This window comes from Periplaneta americana, chromosome 5 (genome assembly GCF_040183065.1).
Source record: "Periplaneta americana isolate PAMFEO1 chromosome 5, P.americana_PAMFEO1_priV1, whole genome shotgun sequence".
NCBI lineage: Eukaryota > Metazoa > Arthropoda > Insecta > Blattodea > Blattidae > Periplaneta > Periplaneta americana.
This window is the reverse complement of record NC_091121.1, coordinates 75717426-75736082: the sequence shown is the minus strand read 5'-3', so window position 1 is coordinate 75736082 and position 18657 is coordinate 75717426. Positions and strand designations below refer to the sequence as shown.

The 18657-nt window shown below is 33.7% G+C and overlaps 1 protein-coding gene across 6 annotated transcripts; it reads left to right on the top strand.

Annotated features, from left to right (window-relative positions):
- The first annotated feature begins 8078 nt into the window (after positions 1–8078).
- Positions 8079–17984, top strand: LOC138700503 (uncharacterized). 6 transcript variants are annotated; one of them, XR_011332366.1, is made up of 6 exons: positions 10349–10386; positions 10489–10557; positions 11181–11410; positions 13971–14041; positions 15866–16043; positions 17606–17984. XR_011332366.1 is itself a non-coding variant. In XM_069827105.1 (5 exons), exons 1-3 carry the CDS (start codon positions 8153–8155, stop codon positions 14036–14038), a joined length of 411 nt encoding a protein of 136 aa, XP_069683206.1. In that variant the 5' UTR covers positions 8079–8152; the 3' UTR covers positions 14039–14041; positions 15866–16043; positions 17606–17984. The 6 variants fall into 6 exon arrangements, 1 of the variants encoding a protein (XP_069683206.1); XM_069827105.1 differs by lacking the exons at positions 10349–10386; positions 10489–10557 and adding an exon at positions 8079–8265; XR_011332367.1 differs by lacking the exons at positions 10349–10386; positions 10489–10557 and adding an exon at positions 10102–10329.
- Positions 17985–18657: the final 673 nt, after the last annotated feature.

The following is an 18657-nucleotide window of genomic DNA, read 5'->3' as shown; positions in this document are numbered from 1 at the left end:
ATTTCATGTACTATGTAAATAAAATTTGTACATAACTAGTGTTAGCCTATGAGATCGTGTCTAAACATATAATTTGTAAGTTCTATCTGTATTTTACTCAATTGATATTAAACAGAGTACAACTTTATTTTGTTTTATTGCAATTTGTTTTACTAGAAGATCTTAGTGCTTTGACGCGGACTTCGAGTTGAGACAGTTCAGGGATGTTTCACAAACCAGCGACTAATAATTCATTAGAGCTTTCTATGTGCTTCAAGTTGAGATTAGTTTCTACAGGCACCAGTCCTACTCTGCAGAGAAAGATTATCCCTTTCGAAAGAAGAAAGTTTTATGATAGCATATTATTGTTAATAAAACGAAGGCATTCACTACCCAGGCGGATGCATAGACGCGAACTTGAAGTCCACCCAACAAGTAAAGACCTTGTGAGTAACAGAACCACAATCTCCTGAGACATTTGTTTTGTATTTAAGTTCGGTGTAATCCACAATTGAAAAAAGTCACTGATGAGGAAAAATGCTGAAATAATTCTGCAAGTTACAGTTAGGGTACAAATGCAGGTATATTATACTATACTTCGGGTCTCTGCACATCTTATAATACTGTGTGAAGTATGGTATAATACTATACTCTCAGGAGGATATTTTTCATCCCTCCAGTTCATCTTTCAACACTCCTATAGGCTACAACGATAGCTTCGATCATCTCTTGTTCCTGCATATTTCTAGAACTTATTTATTCTGGTGTAGCTAATGCCATTAAGCCTTCTCTTCCACAACATCAGAAATACAAATACAATAATAGAAATAAAAAGGGAAAAAAATGCACTATAAACAAAGTAAAGCCACACAAAAATATACACAGGTTGCAGTCACACAAACTTTAAATGAGTGATTAAGTATCATAATTAATTGTATCCTAACTAATTAACCAGCAAACAAGAAACTTGCAATTTTAATCTAGAGTAAAAAAAGACACAAATCAACACTTCTAGCAAAACCTAAAAAGCATTAAGACAAAATTTTGAATTGTGATAAAGTCCGGCAGTTCCTAACGTCATTAGGTAAGGAATTCCAGAGGCGAGGTTTTTCTGCAGTGTAGGAGGATGAGTATAAAGACGTTCTATGATGAGGGATAGAAAGAAGTGCTTGATGCCTGTTTCGAAGAGTTGTAAGAAATTGAAAGCGTGATAACAGATAATTCGGAGTAGAAATGTGCATGATTCTAAACAGAAGAGACAGTTAATGTATTGTTCTTCGTTCCTTCAGACGCACCCATGAAAGTAACTGGAGGGAAGGTGTTACACGGTCAAATTTACGAGTATTGCAGATGAATCGTATGCACAGATTATGAATAGGCCTACGTTGTAGTTTCTCAGCTAAGAGTGAACTTAACATTAGTTAGCAAGGAATCGCAATAGTCAAAATGAGGCATTACAAGCGTCAGAATAAGATTCTTGTTTAGACTAAGTGGTAGAAATTCTTTCATATGAAACAAGGAGTGAAGATGAGAAAATATTTTTTTGCAACTTACACAGTGTGGGCAGGAAATCACTGTACTCCTACACATTAGTGCCACAATGTTAGCATACATTTACACAAGCGGATTCCTATGTGGACTACAATGCTGGACACGCAATCTGATGCGCTTTCGTGTTTTGCCACACACTGTCAAAGCATTTGCGGGATAATGAGGGCGAAGGTCCTTTCCACAGTTCTGCGTGACTCATTTTAATAACGGCGCTGCCACTTCTCTTGATTCCTCGCAGCGAGTTTCATGGAATTATAAGGTCAGGTTCGCGGGATGGCCATGGTAATGGTGCTGTGTTGTTGAACCCCAATCCAACGGCATGGGAAATGTACCTTCAAATGTCGAGCACAGAAAAGCAAAGCGTGCAGGTGCTTCATCGTACTGCAGCCTCACATCCCATTAGAGCAGTGGTTGCCAAACACCACGAAAATGTGACGTAATAGAAATGCAACCCGCACACCACTATCGCAGGGGGAGGAGTGGAGTGGGCATCTCGTCAGGTAATGCAGTGAATAACAGTGCAGAGACGGACTGTGTGATCAAAAAACGAAAGCAATATAATATTCTTCCACTTATTAACTATACACACTTTTTACCATGTTAATTTTTTATCCTCCTCATTCATTATTTTTGTATTATTAATGACAACATATTTCTTTTTCTCATTTACCATAAAAAAAAAACGTGTACTTTACATCAGCAGATATTTGAAATTAGAAAAACGTATCAGGCTGGTCACTAAGTTGTAAATTACACTACATACTTCAAAAAACGTAAAGTATTTTACTCCGATTAAGACATAGAAACCGATACTTTTTATTGTTTATTTATTAATGAAATATTCAAATTACACTACGTACGTCGAAAAAAACGTGGAAGTATTTTACACCGATGAAGACATAGAAGCCGATACTTTTTATCGTTCGTTTATGAATGAAATATTCAACTTACAGGTAAGGGCGTGGTAATCTTCACAACAAGAAGAATAATCACAACGTACATTGTTCTTTTACACTTAATTTTAAAATTTACAACAAATTAAGATTTCATATTTTTGCCATCTACACAAAATAAATACTTTTCCTCCCATGCTCCTTAAAATTGAGTTTTTACTTATTATTTGTTTTGGAAAAGACATCGAAACATATTATCCTACACACTTGTAACATTACATGTGTACGTCCGCTGCTGATAATGTCTTTACTTATATCGAAGTGATGGCTGTAAACAGAGGGTGGGGGTATGATGTCATGGTTACGCTTGAGTGAAGGCAGGGGCATATGTCGCGACACAGCTTTTGGCGATCATTGCATTAGACCTAACCAATCTTGCTTTATGTGGTATACCATTTTTGGCTGGATTTTATTCAAGGGATTTAATTTTGGAAATAGTATCTTTAAGATATATAAATATTTTTGGTTTTTTTTTTATTTTATTTTTCTACAGGTTTAACTGTTTGTTATTCTTTTCGTTTATTTTATTATACTTTGTGTGGTGATTTTAATATATTAAGGTTACTCCACAGCGGTGGGCAAAAGAAGGAATGTCTTAACAACCAAAAGGCAAATGCCGGGTAATATTTTGGCGAATCCTCGGACCTCATCTCATCTCACTACATCTCGCAAAAAAAAAAAAAAAAAAAAAAAAAAAAATGTAAAAAAATTGTAGAAAATTACTAAATTTTAAAACTATAAAAATTTGTAAAAATTGCAATTGTAATATTGTAAAATGTTGACTTGTTCCACATCTTAAAGCTTCATTGCTCATGTAAGATCTATGGAATAAAATAAATGAATGAATGAAGTAGACTTCGAAGTTAAGGCACATTTACTCTGAAGTCAAGTACTGTCCACACTTCACGAGATGATCTCTGCGAGGGGGAATGGTCCTTGCGGGGTAAGAGACGAGGGTAAGGAAATGTACAATAACTTAGCGCGTCTGAAAGAGCAGGTAGATGAGGGTGGTGCCATTGACTGGCTGGGACAAAGTTCAGTGACACTGGACCTGAAAACGTTGGTTTTGCACACTATGCATGCATTTTAGTTACTGTTGAGATTTTGTTGTATGATGTTGATGTTGTGAATACTGTGGATAACAAGTGTAGTTTATATTAAAACATTCTTAAGTCAGATTTTAATTTCTTAAGTTAACTTAAAGATCGTGCCAGATTGGCTGCATTACGCTTTAATTAGGCAATTATCTTAAATTAGTAATTTAGTTAGACAATGAGTTACGAAGTTGTTTAGTCAGTGAAATATTTAGTTAAGTAGTTTTAAAGCGAAGTAGAGTTCTGTTTGATTTCAATAGTGTCATATATCAGTAATCATGTTGTCAATGCGTAAAAATGGTAAAACTATACATAGTGAAGCACGACAAAGTATAGCGAATGTAATAAAGATGTGTAATGAAGAAGCAAGGCAGAAGATATTATTGTGTCCTTTGATGAATGCTACAGAAAGGGCTGCTAAATACGCAGGTATTTATTTATTTTTTGTAATTTAATACTAATACTAATTTCATTTACACTGACTGACTTAATAATATTCTCATAATGTGAACATTAAATTATTGAAACTTACAGTAACTTCAGTTAACCACGGGCGTGACTTCGAGAGGGGAACAAATTTAAAACTTTAGTTAGCTCAAGAGTATACATGAAACTTTAATATTTCATTTAAATAAAATGCAGCATTACACTCGTAAAAATTTTAATTTCTATATATTAAAAAATATTAATAAATCAAATAATTAAATTATTATTATTATTATTATTATTATTATTATTATTATGAGTAGTAGTAGTAGTAGTAGTAGTAGTAATAGTATTATTATTAATTACTATATTGTAAACCAAAAATATAATATTTACATTGACTGGTGTAGTATAACACTGTCACTGAATAATTGCTTTCCGTAATTAACTTAATTATAGATATTAAATGTATAATATGTAGCCTGTATGAAATAATAATCCGGATACAAAGTTAATGTTTTACTGAGGGACAATGTTTTCAATGTAGTTGATAGCGGAAGTTTAGAGAACACAAACCCGGTTCTGTCTCGATGTTTGGTTTGAGAGTGGGGGAAAACCTTGCATTCCTTGCTCGGATCATCTGAAATGTGGACAGTACACACATAATAATACAGCGTTTACAAAGCAGCTGGCAAGGTAGTTCTTTCCACTCATACACATACTATGTCAGTTGAATGGAGCTGTTGCTAAAAATTAAACGTTCGCTTGAAGGACAAACGTAAAGATTATGTTGGTTTCTCTGATGTAGAAACGTAATATTGTTCTGAGGCTTAAAAGTAACACAGGGAGACACTATTTACAAAGGTATAAAAAGTTACACAGGGAAACACTATTTACAAAGCCACTTTGTAACAATTTTTTTATAATAATACTACAGTCTAATATATACAGTCACGAAGCTCAATACATGGTAAATATGCATCCATAGATAGTTGCTAACCATTAGGAACGCTACTATCGCCTCATTACAGACAATGTGAAATAGTACCTACACAATCTATTGTTTCTAGAACCCTCATAAACTCAAGCTTCATGACTGTATATACTAGACTGTGATAAAACTTTATTATTAGGATCTCAGAACACTTCCTTACTGGCTTTTAAGGAACCCGGAGGTTCATTGCCGCCCTCACATAAGCCCGCCATTGGTCCCTATCCTGAGCAAGATTAATCCATTCTCTATCATCATATCCCACCTCCCTCAAATATATTTTAATATTATCTTCCCATCTACGTCTCGGCCTCCATAGAGGTCTTTTTCCCTCCGGCCTCCCAACTAACACTCTATATGCTTTTCTGGATTCGCCCATACGTGCTACATGCCCTGCCCATCTCAAACGTCTGGATTCAATGTTCCTAATTATGTCAGGTGAAGAATACAATGCGTGCAGTTCTGTGTTGGTTGTGTAACTTTCTCCATTCTCCTGTAACTTCATTCCTCTTAGCCCCAAATATTTTCCTAAGCACCTTATTCTCAAAGACCCTTAACATATGTTCTTCTCTCAAAGTGAGAGTCCAAGTTTCACAACCATAAAGAACACACATCTTTAGTAATTGTACATAAATTGCAATATAAAAAACAAGCGACATAAATACAGTAATTATAAACTGTAGGTCACAGGAATAGACTCGTCTGAAAATAATATTACTATAAAAGAAACATTTAGATGAAACATTCAGGGTAAAACTCGTGTTCGAGGGGACAACAAAGTATAGAGTACTTGCCTTAATAAATCATTGCCAAGAAACGGGGAGGGGAAAAAAACGAAAATCCGCATTTTTAAGAATAAGAATAAAGTAAGTAAAAGAGAGAAGGTTTCTGAACAATAATTCATTGAGTTTCTAGATTCACACATTTAGTTGTATATTAGATAGGAAGGGTAAATGGATGACGCAAAATGAAGTGGTATCTAATAAAGGTAATGATGCACTTAGGCTATAGACAAGTGTTTGAATAAATGGCAGGATATAACTTACTGATTAAACACCTATTTAATATTTATAGAGCTATTGTAGAATCGAAAATATTGTATAATATAGAAATTTGAGGTAATGATTTATCTTGCTAACTTATTGATAGAATTGGATCTAAATTTTGTAAGAAATGTCTAGAAATCCCGTGGAACGCTTCTAAGTAGCTGCTAGATTCGAAATGGGGACAGATAGTATTATGGCAACCAGGGGAGTATTTTGCGGGCTACCGGGGCTACCGGAGGTAGCCCAAGGAAATTACAAGAGAAAAAGTTTATAATACAACATAATGTACTAATTTTGTAATGTTAGTTTTACCATAGTAATTAAAATTAAAGTAATTGTTAGATATATTTTGTGTAATAATAGGGTCAGCGGTAGCCCAAACCCTTTAACCAGTATACGCCCCTGATGGCAACGATACTAGTAAGGAAAATAAAATTCTTAGATTATATTATGGCGAAAGAGGCTAGTACCACTGAAAAGAAGTGTTTTCATTTCCTTCGGAACACGAATTTGAAATCCAATTGGCTACAAGATTTAAAGAACAAGGTCTAAAACGAGATGAAATTGGGGTAATGAATTTAAATGTAATTTGTAAAATCGTAAAAGAAAGATGTAACTAAATTAAGAGACAAGAGTTATATCAAAATGTCAAGGGATTAAGAACATTAAATAATTTTAAGGACATTAAAACGTCATGGGAATAAGAAGAATATATTGTAAGAATAACAGGAAAGTGAAAATGGGCTTAGCTTGGTGGAGGCTAGGAATATGGAAATCGTAAAACAGGAGGAGTAACACAACACCACCCGTTTATATGCTTATCCACAATAGCTGAAATTTAGCACACCGTTTAAAAGAAAATACCATTAAATGATACCGTAAGTTGATTTGAATTTATAGGCCTAAATTGGTATGCTAGAAGTAGGCTGCGTACGTTTGGAATGGTTTAAAGTGAGTAGGCCTGCATCTTGTTATTTGTTATAAACTCAACCAATTAATTCTTAATGTAATGCAGTTGTTATAGGCTAATACATATTAGCCTATCCAAAGTATAGATTGCAGTGATATCTTCAAAAATTCAGATAGGCCTAAAATTGACTGCCTATTTAACAGTCTATTTTTATATATAGGGAAGAGAAGAGAAATGGACCTAAAACTGTCAACGGGAGATTATTTGTCTTACATGCCTCAGTAGGGTAAAGTTACCTAATTACTGAATGTCACGGGATTGGGTATCTCGCTAGGAAGTTCACCGATGTCTCAAAACTAGGCGATAGATGTACTCTTTCGAGAAAGATGTCTGGTGCTATTGGTCCAACGGCAAAGCTTTGACTGACATTCAATTTTTAAAAAATATCACGGAAATAGGCAACTTTACCCTATTCCTTCCGCAGTCATTCATTTTATTTTATATCGGTACTAAATTACGAGGAGCAAATCGCATTCCCAGTAAAATAGTATTGTGACTCGAAAATTGTGATTTGTAAAGATATGCTATTCCCTAGTAAAATACTGCTATAAAAATGTTTTAATAAATAAGTACCAAAACCTTTGATAATGTGCTATTTTATTAGAATTATATACCTCCAACTAGTAAAACAGCGTTGGAAATATTTTACGAACGTAATATGTGATTTTCGACTTACGACAGTATTTTACTGAGTATGCGAAATGCTGATCGTGTTTAAAATTTCCGTTCTTAGACAAAATTTTTAATTTTCAATTTCCTTACGCTTTAGAAGATACAGCGAGAAAAATTATATTATTCAGATATTTTAGATATATATGAAATTTAAATATACGCGAAGTTTCTATAAAATCTTAAATTTCCTAAAAATATTAATAATTTTCGAAATCTATGAATTTGTCGGCCATATTGACAATTCATAATGAGCTCCTGATTGGCTACTTCATGTTGTCGTAGCTGTTTCCTATTTGTTGACAAACGACGCTAATCGTGATTGGTTGTTCAGAATTTGGTCTCACTGAATATAGGTGAACTTTTTCAAAATTTTCTGCCATTTTGCGTTTTGCTGTTGTTGAGATAAATTCGAACGGAGCGGCGAAGTGTGAATTTTTTGTGATATCTGGTCGCTGGTGTGATAATTTGAGATGGAGGCGCATAGTATGTTGCTTTACTTTTTCTCTTCATCGCCTGTGTTACAAGATAAGAGATTCGACATCGTTGGAAATCTTCCTATTGAAATTTCCGTCATGATTCTCAGGTAAGAATATTGATTAATTCACAACATAGTATTGTAAGCCTGTCCATAGTGAAGGAAACTGAGTAAAAATTAATACATGACTGAATATTTTTATTGCCAACTGACGTAGAAGTAATTATTATATATAGACATACTGTATTATAACTATAAAATTAATTTGTAGATAAAATTTCCGTCTTCTGTAATGCGATTCCTGTAAACTAAAATCGGTCCTATACGTTCAGCAAGCCTAGGCCTTAATTCTTTTTCACAAAGAAAGCGTTCAAAGATATTATGTTTTGTCGTCTTATAATGAAATACTTTCTCGAAGAAATGGTGTGTTGACTTTTAAGAGGGTAGTAGATAGGCCTACTAGAATATACTGTGCAATGTTGAATGCTAGACAAAGGCGTAGGCCTAAGTTTAACCAAACGTATTGAAACAACGAAGCAAACAATTTACGAGTATTTAGGCCTATATAGAGAACACAGGAGTTAATTTGCAAAATGAGATAGCGCTAAATTTTATTTATACACGTTCGAGTATCTTTGATGTCTTCAGGTCGATATATATTATAGACTAATTCACCTCTTTCGCTTGTAAGTTATGTATTTGTATTAGGCTAGTTATGAAGAGTGTGTCCCTCGAGAAATTAGGATTTCTGCCATTAAACAGAAGTTAATTCTGTTGTCAATTCTCGGAGAATTGCACAACATTCCTGATCTTATTAAGGTTATGATATCTTTTTATATGAACATTATTAAGATACAGTATAGCCTAGTCTACTGTAATAGTATAAAAGTAGGATGTGCAAAACATGCACACTTACACCTATTTATGTAATGGTCTACTGTATGACAACTGTAGATTAACCAACTGGTAATTCTGGAGGACGACCACCTATAAGATGTTAACTTTTTTTTTTTCACAAACGGCTATTTATGCTCGATTTTCGAAATGTGATGCAAAAAATTTGGAAACTCGTAATTTCGACTGTAACCTAACATAACCTATCACAACCTAAGCTAAACTAACCTTAACTAACATTAACTCGAGGAAAACTAAGCTAAACTAAGCTAAATTCAACTAATTTACAAAACATGTAGGACCGACAAGTCAATACAAACAAATAAATGATAAAAAGAACCTTCATTTGACTATGTATTATGAATCATTCAATAAGTACTTGTAGCCGCTACTTGTTTTTACATGCTATTCACTTATTCAGTGATTCATAATAAATACAGGCAAATGAAGGTTCTTTTTATCATTTATTTGTTAACTTAAACTAACATAATGTTATCTAAGATTAGCTAAAGCTTTAAAAATTTGAAACATGTAATCTGCCCACAACTATTTACGTATATAACTGACGGGAATTTAATAAGTATAGAATAACTTAATTTTATTATAGCCTATATGCTCAGAACTTCTAAAATCCATGGAGAGGCTTTGTTTATAATTAATTCCAAATGACTGTGTTATTAAGATAAGTTAGGTTGAAGAGTATTATATTGTATTAAAATACATACGAAGGTACTCTTATTATAAATCCAAGCATTTTGCCAGAATGCCGTATTATTTTACAGCAATAATACCGAAAATATATGCCTATTACTTACAACTTGAGGTGGTGATCTATTAGGCCTATTTATTTTTAAACCATATTTCAGAAAATTTGGTCAGGTTCTGTTCAGCTATTTTATTTGTAGATCTATAACACAGAACATTTATTGGGTTTAGTATACATCCCGATACCAGACGTTGGAACTATTTTCTTATATGATGTCTGTGATCATGTATGTTTTGTTGTGTCATTGGTTTTTCAATCTTGTGTTATAAGATATGTCTGTTGGTTTAGTAGGCAGTGAACTTGAGTTTTTAAGTTGTCGATGTTGGTATAGGCCTAAGTAATTATTTATTTTGGCCTGAGTGGATTTTAGAATTTTATTTGATTTTGCTGTGCTGTTCGAGAATGGTTTATTCGATGGTGGATAAGAGTAGCGGGACTGACGTCTGATTTGCGTTTCGTTGTGTGTTAAATGAGGGGATAGCTAAGTGACATGAGGCCGAGGTTGCGTCAAGGTTAGTGGGTTAGTTGAGGGGATATTAAAGTGACGTGAGGCCGAAGAATGTGAAAAGGTTTGGACAACTAGTTATGGTTTAAATTATTTAAGTAAGTTTTCTCTCCAGTGTGTAGTGTGGGGAGATATTGAAGTTGTACCTTATTTGTTCATACAAAAGGTAATTTACCAGATCTGTGATTGGATATATCACGTCATGTATTATTTCCAAGCCGAGGTGTGTGACAAGGTTAGTGGATTAGTTCATGGAATTATTTAAGTGATATGAAGCCGAGGAATTGTGTAGTGTGGGGAGATACCGAAGTTTCTGTGTAGTATAGGTACCGGTAGGCCTATATTGTTATATTTTACTGAAATTGCTAACGAGTTTATTTTACGATATCACTATTTATAAATTTATTGATTAACAGTATCATTACATTTCCCAACCAAAATCCCCGGGATTCCCCAGTGCCTTTTATTGGTGATGTCGCCATATTCTGACGTCATAATTTCTGAGTAATGCGGTTTCATACGCAGGTATCGTAATGTATACTAAAATCAATAGGCCCATAATATAGTATATTGTTTGCATGTTTTATTAATTGCATATTGTAAACATAATGATTGATCATGGTCTAAAATTGTTTCGACATTGAAATAACATTGTGGCAGTTGGTTGTATCTGTCGAGTGTGATATATTGCTAAAATTACTAAACTGTTTTTCTATACTCTAGCAGAAAATAAACTAGCATGTTCTTTTAGATCAATATTAATTCACATATTACGGACATACTGATATAATAATACTAACATCATTGTGGTCTTGGCATTTTGAATTATTAATTTAATATTGAGATATTCATTTACAGGAATCTTGACCCCAGGAGTCTACTGTCTGCTGCCATGGTTAATAAAAGATTGTTAAGTTTCTGTCGTGCAGATTCTACTCTCTGCCAAAGAATCAAGCAGCAGATAGTCATAGAGCGGCGAGAAAGTCTCAACCCGTTCAGAGTGACTGTTGACAGACAAGATCGCAACAATTTGCAGCCATTCACGTCGGTGAATGTTCATCGAAGAGTCACATTTACACCTGTATCAAGTAAGTGGTTATTACTTATTTCTTTGTGGAATCACCTTCAGCTAACCTAATTCTAAACAGGACAGTTACTGAAACAAAATCACTAACTTAATGACAACATTAATAGTAACACTGAATTATTCTTCACTTCTGTATCACTGAAGTCTTATTTTAGCTACAAGTATTGTTGATAAATAATAAAATAGGCCTACTTTTTATGAATTATTGTTAACGTGAAGTTGTGAGTATGGGCTAGAACTAGAAACATGAAACCGAGGTTCAATAATTCATTTAGGGTAAACCAGGGTAATTGTAAACAATTTTCACTGATTTCAAATATATTTCAGCATTACACAACCCTCAGTAATGGTAAGCATTTCAAAGAAACATTGTGTTATTTTTAGATCTTTCTTTTCCCTGAAAATGGGTTTAAAATAATGGTCAATGTAGAGTATCCAACGCCCACGAACGAATATTTCACTTTTATCATTGCCAATGTTGCGCTATAATCTTATATGCAAGGGAGGCTATAACAAAAACCTAAACTAACCAAACCTAACCTGTCAAAGAAGCAACAAGTTATACTAAATATGTGTAAAATTGGCCTATGTCTCTATAGTGGGCGGGACATAAGTAACATTGACCGATATAGGAACTCAGTACCTCTCCTGAGCTTCACGATAACTGTAGTTACTATTTTTCACATCTGTGACAACCCTCTCTAAATCCTCTACAATGTAGTTGCGTAGGAGTCTCTTTCTAATATAATTTCTTGGCATTTTGATTACTGAAACGTACGAAATGTAACCATAGTAAAATATGTTTACAATTACCCCCAAGCAATTAAAACTATGGGGGCAAATGTAAACGTCATAATGTAATGAACTGAGGTTATGAGAGATCTCAAAACCATAGTAATAAATGTTAACTACTATACATTACTCATAAAAACAACATATTCTTAAAAAGTAGCACTGTACGTTTACTTACAATGCCAAGAATGAGGGTGAAACAAAATTCTTTCTCAACTTTTCTTCTTCTTCTTTTTTTTTTCTTTTCTTTTCTTTTCTTTTTTTTTTTTTTTTTTTTTTTTTTGTAGAATCTTAGAAAACATTCGTTCACAACTATGCAGTTACTCATATTTGGCGCCAAACTGCTTTGTAGGTTAGCCAACATGTTAATTTAAATATTCCCCGAATTAAAATTTTTATATTGACAATTTTGTATTTCTCACAGCATTTGTTTACAATTACCCCCTGTTCACAATTACCCTCATCTACCCTATTCATCCAATCATAATTACATAGTTTTCTGCACAACGGTTGTTTTTTAACTGCAAAATCCAGCATTCCCTATTGTTCCCTATTTTCTACCTTCTCTGTCTCCACATATCATCCATACAGGCTATCATTTCTTACATTGCCAGTGATCCTTCAGCAGACAGTTTTTTCTCAGACAGTGACCCAGCCAATTTCGTTCCCACTTCCTGATCAGTTTCAGCATTATTCTTTTTCCACCACACTTTCTAGCTATTAAAGGTAGATTATAGCTGGGTCTAGTATATATTCCGAAACCATACGTTGGAACCATTTTTATGCGAGGTCTGTGATGTTGACGTAGGCCTATGTTGTTACGTCATTAGTTATTCATTACTGTGTTACAGGATAGAAGTCTGTTGGTTTAGTAGGCAGTAGATTTGAGTTTTTTTTTTTTTTTCTTTTTTAGGTTTTACGTTTTCGGTGTTGGTATAAGTATTTTTCCTTTTATTTTGGTCTGAGTTGATTTTAGAATTTAGGCTTTATTTGATTGCTGCGTTGTTCCAGAATGATTTATTACTATGGTGATGTGAGTAACGGGATTGGCGTCTGATTTGCGTTTCGTTATGGGCTAGATGGATTAAATTAGGGTAAGTTATAGATTAGTGGGTTAGTTGAGGGGATATTTAAGTGACGTGACGCCGAGGACTGTGAAAATGTTTGAATGTTATAAGTACGTTCTCTCTCCCGAGTGTAGTGTGGGGAGATATTGAAGTTTCACCTTATTTTGTTCATACAAAATGTAATTTCATAGTATCGATTGGATATAGGACGTATGTATTATTCCTGGCTGAGGTATGAACAAGGTAGTGGGTTAGACAAAGGGACTATTTAAGTGATATGAGGTCGAGGAATTATGTAGTGTGGGGAAGATTCCGAAGTATCTGTGTAGTATAGGCAGGCCTATATGATTATATTTTACTGAAAGTGACTTTACTATATCACTATTTATAAATTTATTGATTAACAGTATCATTTATATTTCCTTTGAATGTCTTAACCAGCAACCCCGGTTTCCATTACGGGTCTCCTAGTGTCTTTTATTGGTGATATCTTTTGACGTCATAATTTCTATGTAATGCAGTTTCATACGCTGCTATCGTAATGTGTAGTCTACCATTTCCTTATAGCTACCTATTTAATTATACAACCGTGGTTTTCGGTTCAGTTACAGATTTAATAATTTTATGTACAAATAGATCTATCTAGACGCTATGGCTGTCTTCAATTAGTAGTGTAATAGCCTATCTGTGATTTTGTTACAGACTCGCCTATTCTCCATGCATCATCAAAGGCAAAACATACCGCCATCTCATCACAACAAATTATTTAACTAGTGAGTATATCGTATTAGTCTTAGTAATAAGCCTATCAATGATTGTGTTTCAGTGTGTAGCAGGCCTACATTAGGCTATTGCAAATTGTATCAGCTTCTTTTGTTTCTGGCTAAGTGGAAGAGAAGGCCTGATGGCCTTAACTTCGCTAGAATAAATAATAATAATAATAATAGTAATATTCCATTTATTTTCTTAATTGAGTTATTATGCAGAATTTGTCAACTTCTATCGGAACAATCTGAACGACCACTAGTGACATGATTACTTCATAATTCCTGTAGGATAATATTTGATGGTTTATTCGGCAATAAGTTTAGATTTTAATTTCTGACTTATTACGAGAACTAAGGGCACATCCTTGAAACATTAAACACGAAACTTGTCATTTGATATGGCACACATACGATAATTTTCTCGTCATAGGCACTTCTATTTACACAGGAAAGTGAACTCAATTTAAAGCCTAATAGTTATCCTTCCTATGCACATTAAAGTCATACTCAGATATTGAAGTCGTGTAGGTTACCTGGATATAGCACTACAGATTCTGATAAACTAAAGAGAACAATACAGTCTTATTCAGTAAGTTACGTAAATAACAGGCCAGAGTTATTTCGCGGTTAAAAATTAAAGTCCGTTTTTAACGCCATGGAAATACAATTTGTCAAATGAAGTTTCTACAGAGGGTTTCAGAATAACTATCCCTAACTATCAGATGTGATAGGGGATCATAATGAAACTTTTTTTAAATAGTATCCGAGAATGCTTCCGTCTCGAGATATAACATTACGAACGAAATGATTTCAAAGAATCTCAGCGCAAAAAGTAACTTGTTTATTTAATTTTCATGGTTATATAGTAAATCATAAAAAAAATTTGGAAATGGTATTGAAAAATATTATAGAAACTGTTAAAATTACGGCCTAATTAGCATTGTTATAAGCTGCTCCATACGCCATATGCAAGTCTGCTAATTCAACATTTTTAGCCACACATTTATACTAGCCTATCTTCATATTAAAAAACTCTTATCTGAAACAGTTTTCTATTGTTTAGTCAGTGTCATTTCTCTGACGATCATTTTTGAGAAGTTCAGTCTATAGACTGCATTTTCACTTGCCATTCCTTGCAAGTTACAAGAACTACATACATTAACAAAGAATAAAATTACTACAAACAATTTTGAGAATATTTTGTTCTTTTTTTGAATATATTTTATTTATTTATTTATTTCAATAAGTGTGATATCATTCCATATTTTTCTCCAGGATTAATTTTTGAATACTGATCGATAACAATCTATCAATTTAGAAATTTTAGCTTATAAATGGATACATTTACGCGGTATAATGGCAAAGAAATGCATAACATGTATATTTTATCTTTCTGGAGTGTAACGATAGTTTATATAAACCAGAACAACAAAAGGCAAAAACAGGGTAAATTACATGTTTCGGAAATGTAGCTATTCTTGATTTAACATTGCAACTGCTATTAGTGTTTTTTTTTCTCAAAGACAGGGCTCTTAATTTGTCGCTATTTTCCACGGGATTGTACAACACAAGTTACAAATTCAGGGTAGAGCGAGATTTGAACCAGGACCCTTAGCTTATAAGGGCAGCGCTCTAACATGTTATTGTTAATCTTGCAACAATTTTAATGTCTTTTAATTCCTTTCAAAACATAACACAATGAAGATTTTATAATATTGAATGCGTTAATTTTTTTTCATTAGTTTTACCTCGCTTGTACAAATTCGCAGACCACTGCGGGGTAGGAGTGTTAATTCAACATTACTAAAAGAACATCATTTCATGTTCCAGGTATAGTTCGTCCAGGACCTTCTCAATTTCAACGACCAGTGATGCGACAATTTACGGTTGCAAGTCAATCACAAAAACAAGGAGAAACAAAGAGGAAGAAATCGGTGAAGTCAGCTGGCAAAACCAGCAAGACACCCACCACAAAGATATTGCGATTATAAGGACATTTCTTTTTAAGGTAAGTCTGATAATTACGCTTAATTTATAATTTTAGTAGTATGTTTCGGAACTTTATCGTGTTTTAAATGCCTAGCTGTCTAATAAATTGTAACAAGAAATTTATATTAACCCACACTGCTTCTATAAAACAGAAGAATATTGTGCTTCTAAGAAATACATTCACTTCGCAGACCAAAATGTTCTATGATGTCACAGACATCATTCTCACTAAGCAGGTATTACATACATCAAGGATATAGATTCAGTGACGTCATCCTAGAAGTGGCATGAACGAAATGTAAATTGAAACATTATTCTATTAATTTTGACACTTCTCCGAAATTCACCGATGCTGTTTTCGTAATGATTTTTCTTTTAAAATCCGGCAATGTCAGATTTAATTTTGTCTATTTTATTAATAAAATAAATTAAAATATAAAGAGTGAGTCAATGAAACGGACGATTTAAAAACCTTCATAATTATAGCACTGATCGATTTGAAAAAACATTTACACTAAATTTAAAGTACATTTAATTGTTACGCAGTCAAAAAACACAATGTTCTGAAAATTATGCCCTGAAGGTGACCTTCATTTACTGCATATATATTTCAAGTCTAGGATATGTTTTTCGTTATAAGAAGCAACATGTCCACAAGAATTTCAGAATCTTCATCACGAATTGTTTCTTTGAGTGCTTAGCTATTTCGTAGGGTAGATCACTGCATACCTTGCTCTTCAAATACTCTCATAACAAGAAATCGTATGATGTCGGATAATTAATGAAAGGAACGCAATAAAATATTTTCTCTTCATATGAAGCAATTCCGAACTCAGTCCCAGCTCACAACAAATTTTTCATTTTCATTCAATCAGGTTTATCGTACATGTCTATTATCACTTCAATATTGTAGAATTCGAGATTACAAACCAAATTAGTGGTAGCACAAGTCTATAACTGCTCTCGATGCCGAGATATTACTGAAAGAGGCCGCCCAGCACAGCTAATTTTATACTAAACTTCGGAGCCCTCATGCCCTTAGTGAGGGGGAGATGACGTCGTTGAACGTAGTCACACAAGTTACATTGGTTAATAGACTAACTACTAATAGCGTTAGCATTTGGCTGTGGCTCAGTCTTGTTACAATAAGTACAACACGATTATTTAGTCCTGACAGTCGTCGACAATGTGCTCCTGGATCAGGCGAGTCCATTAAGTTACGCCAAGGGATGTTCGGGTCAGTCGCTTGTATTCAGAGCGATCGGATGTCACGCGTGAGGTAAAGCGGTATGTTTCCAGTAGTTAAGCTGTGCTGCATTTCTTTACTGACCACTCGCTCTTATCTCTACTCCGCAGCTTTCCCCATTACTCCTATCACTTCCCCTCTTTCGCGTCGCCGGGCTGTCATGACTAAATAATCGGTCTGTACTTGAAATTGTTATTTTTTGTTTCACTATGGTGTCCGGAACGTGTGCCCATATGCGGTGTGGTGAAAAGTGTATGTTTTTTTCATTTTGCTAATGATGCAATATATATATATATATATATATATATATATATATATATATTTTTTTTTTCCAGATTCAGAGAGTCTTTCAGAAGAATGATGGAATGAAGATACACAATTGGGCCTTAATGCAACACGTGTTGAATAACTTCTGTAGTGCTGACATGAATACGTGTCAGTTTGCAATATCTGTGAAATATTATATTAGTTGTGTAGGATATATGACATAGACCATATAGGCCTACATAAGTACACAGTATAGGGCTATAGCTATTGTAAATAAATAGGCCTAGTAGTCATATTTAACCTTGTATGTAATGTCTTTGGGCAAGTGTGTATATCTAATCAGGCCTATAATAATTTGTAGATAGTAATATGTTCTAACTATGCAGTGCTTGTAAATGTGTATAATATACAATGTATTTTACTCTATTTGCAATAAATATGCATGCTATTTAATTATAGTTTTAATTCGTAAAAAAAAAAAATCCTCAAAATCTTCCACAGAATTCAGTTATGTTGTTAGTCTAGTGCAGACTAAAATACTGTAACACGTTACAAATTTTAGCTTAGGATTTTAGATGTAACGGGCGAATAAACATTTGTTTGTAATTCTATTTCTATACAGAGAAAATGTAATTCATCAATCTAAATTTGAGATAAGATTATTAGTGTTAGTGTCCTAGGAATTTCCAATTTTTATATTTTCCAAAATAATTCTGCAGTGCTTGGGAAAAGTGACGTAAGTCAGTTTTCACAAACCTTTTTTGATAATTTATTGACAACTTACACTGGTTTATGTCGATTTGATTTTTTCTGTATGAATTATTGTAATGGGAGAAATACCTATGTATTTATTTCCAAGCGAACAAATGATCCGTAAGTTGTCAATAAATTATAAAAAAAGGTTTGTGGAAACTGACTTGTGTCACTTTTACCGAGCACTACAGAACTGTGGGAAATGCCTGTTATTGGGTTGAGAAGGTTTTGTCATCTAGTCTGCTGTTAAAAGATCTGAAAGTTGTAATTTATAAAACAGTTATATTACCGGTTGATTTGTATGGTTGTGAAACTTGAACTCTCACTTGGAGAGAGGAACAGAGATAAAGGGTGTTTGAGAATAAAG

Bases quoted from the DNA above. Each gene is read 5' to 3' on its own strand.
- LOC138700503 (XM_069827105.1), top strand. From the start codon at position 8,153: ATGGAGGCGCATAGTATGTTGCTTTACTTTTTCTCTTCATCGCCTGTG. The intron at 8,266-11,180 runs GTAAGAATATTG...ATTCATTTACAG, and splicing joins ATTTCCGTCATGATTCTCAG to GAATCTTGACCCCAGGAGTC. The intron at 11,411-13,970 runs GTAAGTGGTTAT...ATTTTGTTACAG, and splicing joins CACATTTACACCTGTATCAA to ACTCGCCTATTCTCCATGCA.